At 48.4% G+C, this 7,798-nt stretch overlaps 2 protein-coding genes across 2 annotated transcripts; one reads left to right on the top strand and one right to left on the bottom strand.

The window, feature by feature from the left end:
* Positions 1-3,146: 3,146 nt before the first annotated feature.
* Positions 3,147-3,704, top strand: FIBRA_00878 (uncharacterized protein; the record flags this gene model as incomplete). The annotated part of the gene is made up of 3 exons (XM_012322764.1): positions 3,147-3,369; positions 3,434-3,541; positions 3,607-3,704. 3 exons carry the CDS (start codon positions 3,147-3,149, stop codon positions 3,702-3,704), a joined length of 429 nt encoding a protein of 142 aa, XP_012178154.1.
* A 752-nt stretch (positions 3,705-4,456) lies between these two features.
* FIBRA_00877 (uncharacterized protein) lies at positions 4,457-7,689 on the bottom strand (the record flags this gene model as incomplete). Its single annotated transcript, XM_012322763.1, has 17 exons — positions 4,457-4,559; positions 4,624-5,180; positions 5,239-5,282; positions 5,335-5,416; positions 5,471-5,567; positions 5,619-5,655; positions 5,709-5,808; positions 5,860-5,961; positions 6,012-6,063; positions 6,118-6,282; positions 6,337-6,547; positions 6,605-6,683; positions 6,734-6,752; positions 6,806-6,917; positions 6,993-7,002; positions 7,059-7,475; positions 7,540-7,689. 17 exons carry the CDS (start codon positions 7,687-7,689, stop codon positions 4,457-4,459), a joined length of 2,337 nt encoding a protein of 778 aa, XP_012178153.1.
* Positions 7,690-7,798: the final 109 nt, after the last annotated feature.

Genomic DNA, 7,798 nt, shown 5'->3' with positions numbered 1-7,798 from the left:
GATAGCTCGCCATGGGAGTTGATGCGGATGATGCTGCTTGCCAATACGGGTAAGGTGTTCCGCTTGCTTACGAGGCGGATTAGTCTGTGTACGTACAAAAACACCTCGCTTATGCTCGACACTGTAAAGTTGAACGGTAACAAAGATGACTCGAAAGGCCGGGGTCGCTCTACTCTCAGAACCTACGCAACTTTGTTTCTCAGTACGCCCGAATAGAATCTAACACTAACGGATTGAATACGTCAGTAATAGCTGACAGCAGAAAGTAGAAAGTGAGCAAAGTCACCAACGGATAGCCTTACAGCTTCTAGTGCTTGCTTTTTCATCTGAAAAGCAGCAATATTATGTAATTGGCTATGCTATGTTTCCTTTGTGGTCTCTTTTATTTTTAATATTCCATGTTTCCTTTGTGATCTCGTGATGGCACTGATTGATATCTGTTGGTGACTTTGACGGCTTGCGGAATCTTTGTTCTTGTCTGAGAACCTCCATCAATTAGAGGTCACTAGGGCAGGACTCAATTTCGCAACGAATTTTCTAAAGGTGCTACATTCAAGAAAGAGCAATCGGCTCGCATTTGGTGAATCCAACTCGAAGTGATTTCTGGCGTATAAAATTGGGGAACAGCCCTTTCGTTGTGATTGCCTGTACTTATTTGTTGTAAAGCAGTGCGTTATACTCATGTTTGATATAAGTAGGACGAGTATCCAACAGCGTAATTTTGGGGGCCTAGGCATCTCAAGGTCGACTTGAACTAACCCCGCCGAAAGTAATGAGCAGTGTAGATGTGGTAAATCTCACGATGTCTCTTCGAGAGCAAGACTTACAAACGATCATAGCGTGAGTTGTTGTCTTTTCCTTTATCCTTTTTGAACACTAGATGCGAACTGTCTAGCAGTCAGGCTGGTTATAGTGTCGCCATTTCGGTAAAGCTGATATCTTCAAAAGGCTTTGGCTCTGGTCACAATTTCCAATCGCAAGGTAGTATTCATCTCTCGCCAAATTTCTCAGTGTGTACGGTCAAACATGACAGTACCAATATTGGTTTACGATTGTTCTACGGAACTGGCACGGAAAAAGAAATGCACCTTTCCCTGGTAGTGAGAAGCTGATCTGGCAAGAGCGAAGGCTTTGTCTTTTCCAGTTGACGCCTTTCTGGTGCCTTTCTACAGCGAGAAAACTCCGTTTCTTTGCTATGTGGACATGGTATTCGTGGATGCTTGCACGAGGCACATTGTCATTCAAAAGCTTTGTTTTGTACCACGCGCTTGTCGTCTTCATTTTTCATTCTCATTGATAGACGCGCTTGAGTGGTGATCCGTACAAGTCGCATATATGGGGGCGCTTATCTTTCGTTGTCCGAAGAAGGGAACCACTCTGGATGTCATCACATCAAATGAGGTGAGAAGCTGTGTCTCAACCTATTCATCGTTGGCTGGCTTCCGCGCAGCTCCCGGGTCGTGATCAAGTGGCAATTTCACCGGGCTATCTTCACACAGGTACAAGCCCTCGTCCGTTGGGAACTTTAGTACCCGAAAGTTGGTTAATTCAGCAGGGCGCGCTCGTGATTCGATATTCAATGTTGAAGACGTTGAGTCCCTGACATGTCTTTGATGGGGAACTATCCTCAGCGCCGTTATGCAGTCATCGCTCGCGGATTGTGACTTGCTCCGAGCGCTTAAGCTCGCTCTCATGCCGCTTGTTCGAAGAGGTCCAGACCCCAGTCCAGCTGAGCTTACACTCGCTCTGACGATCAGTCAAACTCATCGGAATGCTACGGTAGAAAATTTCACCCCTTTCACCCCACACTACACGCTTTCGCTCCCAGACCTGATGCTGGATGTCTACCATAGCGCCATGCTACGCATAGTCTTGCGCAACGTCGTAATGCTGCTGGACGGCGCTTGACTTATTTCCAACATGTGCAAATGGGTTTCAGCTCCACTTCATCGTAAGTATGCATCCGAATCCCCATGGAATGTTCATTGCCGACGTTGATATCCAGAGCCTCCACAATCTATATCCACATCTCTTGGAACATGTCCCTTGTGAGGTCCATTTCATTTAATCTCTTGTCTTCAGGTTAGCATTGGCAATATTCTCTGCGGTACCCGAGTCTACTGGATGTGATGTTGGGATGTTCTCAACGTGATGTTCCTTCGATATCACATTCACGATCGTCTTCGTGCCTCCGAGGACTCAAAGCATTCATGTGATTTTAAGGATGAAGTGGAATGTAATTGTACGTTACACTGTCGAAACTCTATTTGAATTATTTTATAGTCTGAAGTAGGAGCCAACGTTTTGAGGCCGGATTCTTCGACTTCTATTGGCTCAATCACTGACGACATCGGCCCTTATGACGTAGTCCGTCGGTACACTCAGAGTTAGCGTGAGGTTCGTCGTCGTGCTGGCTCAGCGCTCTCCCGCATATTCTCTCCAGATATTCCTCCAGTTAGGTTGAGATACCGTTAATCTATAATTGTGGACACGAGATACTCTTTTCTATCGTGCAATCGTGTTCAGAGTTTGCCAACGGACAAAACCTTCGAGTTGAGAACAGGACTTCTCACGCACTCGCTATCCCACTCGCATTCGACGTGCTATCGTTCTCCGATACCTTGCCTGGAGTTTTTGGAGTGTATTGTGTCTCTCAACACGAAGACCTGGCGAGACTGGTGAAAAACCCCAGTTTTCCGGCGTGTAGGTGAAGGAATCGCTATCGCAATAAACAATACCGTCAGATTATGTAAGTGGTTTACGGCCTCAGGTAATGCTACCTGTACGTCTAACATAGAGACAACGATACAGGTCGAAAAGTCAAAACCGATCCTATATTGATGGTCATTCTAAATGCTCTCGAATAGGTTTACCTCGCCCAACTCAGTTGAAATCCGATTCTTAGCCGAGAGAATACTCCTTGATACTGTCATTTTATCCATTCTTGTCTTCAGGGCCATCTCGAACAACGCTGTGCTTCAAGCACTAATCGAGGGGAGGGTTTTTCAGTCACTTCGAGCACTGACCCTTACAGATCTCATTCCGTATCCTATCCAAATCTTCAACGAGTTCGTAGCGCTTTTCTACTCCAGCTTGTCAAGGAGCTCACGATCAATACGCACGGTACTTCATTGCCCATAGACGAAATGTGGGATGTGTTCTGGATCCTGACAGTGCTCACTCAAATCCTTAGCCTGCTCCAAACTCAATTTACTTCCCTCGCGTTAATCAGTGATCGATACGTCGCCGTATTCCATGCTCGCGAGAACAGCTGCGACAATTCCGATGAAGTCCCCTGCCCGTCACTGCATCGTGCTCCCGCTACTTTAGGTTTGAAACGGGTCATCGCGTGGCATGCAACGACTTTGCGTACGCTCGTAATTGAATCATGCCCAATAATTCTTAGCGACGCTCACCTAACGCACATGGGCAGATATCTTTCAATACCTTCGTCAAACACTATGGGACTTGCTAGAGGCGAAGTTCCTCTTGAGTGCTGGATGGGGATTGGGGAAGGATAACGAGCCGCGAGAGGAGATGCGTATGTCGTATGAACTAGCGTCGGCTAGGTACGGTTACCAGCGCGATTGGCTCATGTGGGCCCAGCGCTCAGACCGGCGGATAAGATCGCTATGGAGCGATTCGTTGCCAATGTGAAAACCAGCAAGTACTCTAGGGTCAGGGACCCGAGGAATGAGGAGTGAATACCGGTACGCGTGGATATCATTCACATCATCCGGTGTCACGCGAATCGACATCGTTCGTCATTATTTCGAGCAATTGAACCTCCGATTGAGTGCCGTTTTTGATACCATATTCCGACCATATTCGAAGGAAAGATACCTTTTTGTTTATGTGCCGGCAGAAGAGTAAGCAGCTCGAGATTCCTATATGTACCATAGATGCGCAGAACCACCCCCCGCACGCACGCAGTTTCAACTTGGCGGCGTGTGTAGTTCCATTGTCGTACAACTATATACTATATTGCTCACGCAAGGCCGCGGGCCCTAGCGCATGAAATTTCATCCCTGTTTCACGATGTCTTAACGATACAACTATTGAACTGCAGGAGGTCAGATTATAGCTAGCCTCCACCCGAGCTCTGTATATTAGGAAACACAATGAGGATTATTGCATGGCTGATTCTAGCAACCAAAGCACCCGAGGGTAAAATGTGCTGTGAAGAGGAACAAATCCTTCAAATTCGCCTGCTATTTCCCGGGTTTAATTCAGTTGGAGCGCAGACAACAAAAGAACGACGATGAAAAAAAATCCATATCCATATAATTGCACGACAACGAGACGGGGACGGCAGTAGCCATAATTAAGTATACACGAGGATGAGACAGCACAGAATGGCATACAGATACGCTACATTGCTTTAAATCAGAGGGTCACAGGGCCTTCGCTACACTCGCTGCAAGAAGTCAAGAATTTGTTCTCTATCATGATGCCCTCAGCCGAACAAATGAACCTCGGGTTGAAGGGCGGGGAATCCAATGCCGAGGCCGGGTGCATGGGCGTAATCTTGCAGACTTGGAGATTCCGGCCAAGAATACCTGCGCAGTGTAACAATGAGTCTCCACCTGGACTGCGCATGGTTTCCGAATCCGGCAGACTCACCCTGGCATCATCATGTCGCGCCAATACCCAGGGTTGTTCAAATGTGCCAAAGGGCCCAAAGACTCGAAGCCCTGCCCGTTTGGCCCAAGCGCAGAATCGAACACTTCCATTGGGCCCGAGCCGGCATACACGATATCCGGCTGATAGACCAATTCCCCAGACATTGACGCTTGCGCAAGCGCACCACCGCTGCTCATGCCCGGGTTCTCCTGATAGTCTGACTGGGACGGCGCTGCCGCAAATATGTGCTGTGAGGGGCTTGACGCCGTTGACGAACCGGCCTGAGATTGGAACGTGGTGCTAGAACCTGGTGTGGTTTGCGATGTCTGAGTCTGCGGTGGGTGCTGGGGCTGAGACTGGATACGTCCACTCGTAGCGATGTCGCGTCGATGCCTTGTCAACAGACCAGCCAGGAAGCGGGCATGCAGCTTAGGCGTGTGGCGATCATCGATTGAAATCTCGGATGAGCTCCAAGTCGAAATCAATCTGCCTATTAAGTCATAAATCTCCGCCTCCTGCTCTGAAGTAATGAGGCTCTTGAATTCGGGACGCAACAACTTTAGTGCAAGGATGATCGTTAACGCTAGCCGATAGCTCCCCTGACCAAACACGTACCTTCAATAAGAAGGCCGAAGCAAAGGATGCAAAAATAAAATGGCCTAAGGAAGATCAGAGCGGGACCGGCGTCGGGGATTTAGCCCAAAGACATACCGTCGGGCGAATATCGCATATATCCGCTGGGGCATAATGTTTCAATCATGCACAAGATAACCGATTTCGCAGATTCAAAACACTGAAAATATTTTATGAACAAATGCGCGTTTTCAATGGCTAGGGGGTAGCACACTTTATCTAAGAAAAGCTGATCTTCGGGTTTGATCCCACGAATGTACGCTTGCTGGAACCCGAATGAATACATTACAAGTCGGGAATAGTTTGTCAGGCTGTCATCGAGTTGTGAGAAAAAGAAGAGGCCGCAATTTGTTTCAACATACAAAGGCAGTAAAGATGCCCGGAAGGCATTACTTGGGTCTAGAAACAAGCGTGAGTGTCACATCTCCAGAGACCATATCTCGGGTTCCCACCTTCCAATTGACCATCCTCTTCGAACTTGTGAGTCCAATCCTCATAGTATCTCGTAAGACGTTCGTCATGAGCCAACGTGACTGCACGGAAGTCGAGCCTCTACTCTCACTCGTCAGACGCCATTCTGGCCAACGGATGAAGAGAACAGACCTGGTTCAGGCCCGTCGGTGCGTTAGGGTCTGAATAAATCTCTTCGTGGAAGCGTGCCACAGTACGCAACAATTGAGTATACGCGCACAGACCGGGATCCCCCTATTCCAATCTAAATACATAAATCTACTGAGACTCCGCCAGGGACTTACACCATTGTTTAAGGGTGACTTCTTGTACCATACCTCGGAGTTGCGAATAATACTAATAAGCTGAAGTGAGTATCAGGGCGCTAAGTAGAAATGAAGAGACACGCACTAGTCTTCCTTGATCGTCGACGGCTTGCCAAATTGCGTGGCCATAGACCGATCAAGATTAAAGCAGTTTAACCACAGTCGCTCCTGATTCAAAATCTCACGCTTTTGCTGGTCAGACTTGGGTTTGATTGCTGAAACTTGATGCAAGTTGAGATCCGTGGCAATGCTGTTGTTAGAATTAGCGACAGCAGATACACGTTATCGCAGACAATGGGCCTACCGAATCGCGAGACCGATATACATCCAGCTACGATCTTCTTCCCAGCGGCGTGCGGGAACAGCGTAGGTACTTAACAGGATGTAGGCTTGAGAAAGTTCGACTGATTTCCATCCATTAAGGAGGCCGTCTGCAGCTGCTCTTCGCGCAAAATGCATCGCAATCGGATAGATCTCCGACTTCTCCTTATAGTAACGCGACGAGACCGCGCACACTGAGATGTACATCAACCACTGGGACAGTATTTACTGGGACGCTCGTGGACACTCACCGACTGTAAATAGGAACGGGCACCTGGCGAATGTTGACTGCACGGTGTGTATCTCGCGATCAAGTAAGGTGACATGGACCTAGTCATCCAGAGTTAGTCGACGAACAGACACGAACTTGAACGGCTTACGTTAAGCTTAGTGTAAAAGCTAAGCATATGACGGTCAATCCCTCATCTATGGAAAGAGTAACGAAAACGTACATATCGAAGAGCTTATCAACGTCATCCGGAGTGAGCAGTCCATGAGTCAGGATCTCCGGTGGCGTGTGATTCTCGATTAGCGATGCACGGATTGAAAGATCAAAGGCAGGCCCTGGAGGTTGGCAGTGTTAGACATGCGATCAGACAAACAAGCTGAACAACGTGCCCGGCATAAAGTACGTCGCACTAGCCATGCCCTGGATAATAAGCCATCACTCAGCATACCTATAACGCTGAGATCAAAATTACATACAACTTCTTCATCGTCGGAATCACCCGCGCCAGGCTTGTTCTTATTGGCCTTCTTCGACTTCTTGGGATTCTCCAGTGCTAAGCTTGCAAGGAGGCCCAGTGGTACTGAGGTATCGGGGAATGCAGGGAGTTTGTCGTCCCTGGGAAGGCCACTGTCTTCCCCGTCACCACCGGTGTCCAGTTCGTCTCCCTCTACCTCACCATCCGAGTCGTCGTCCACCATATCATTCTGGCCACGTGACTCGATCTTGAATGCTTCGGCACCACCCGAAGCCCCAGCGCTCTGCACGCTGACCTCCATACTGGCCTGGAGGCGGTCGAGCCAAGCGATAACATCTCGATTATTCCTGTCCGAAGGAGAGGTAGCCATCCGGTACGATGCAATTGAAAGCGGTGTGGCTGTATACGGGTTATGTAGCTGCCGAGGGAACAACCAATGTCTGATTAGTTTCCGAGTTTAACAGACAATGCGACACCCGCACCTCTCGGAGCAGCTTCTCGATAATCGCATCCTTCTGGCGGATTTGTGCGAGAAGATATTCGCGTTTGCTAATACGAGAGAGAAGGGGTGAGTAAGATGATGAATCCTCGTCGGACGAGTGGGACGCAGGAGATGCAGAGGATGGCTCCATGGCACACCAGATTCGAATGTACTCGTGGTGCAGCAATGAAGAGCAGCGATAGCACTCAAACACAATGTCCCGAGATACTTAAGCTCTCAATTCATTAGTGCACATCGAT

The sequence above is a fragment of the Fibroporia radiculosa genome (genome assembly GCF_000313525.1).
Source record: "Fibroporia radiculosa TFFH 294 genomic supercontigs, scaffold397, whole genome shotgun sequence".
Taxonomy (NCBI): Eukaryota; Fungi; Basidiomycota; class Agaricomycetes; order Polyporales; family Fibroporiaceae; genus Fibroporia; species Fibroporia radiculosa.
This window is presented reverse-complemented; position numbering and strand designations above follow the sequence as displayed.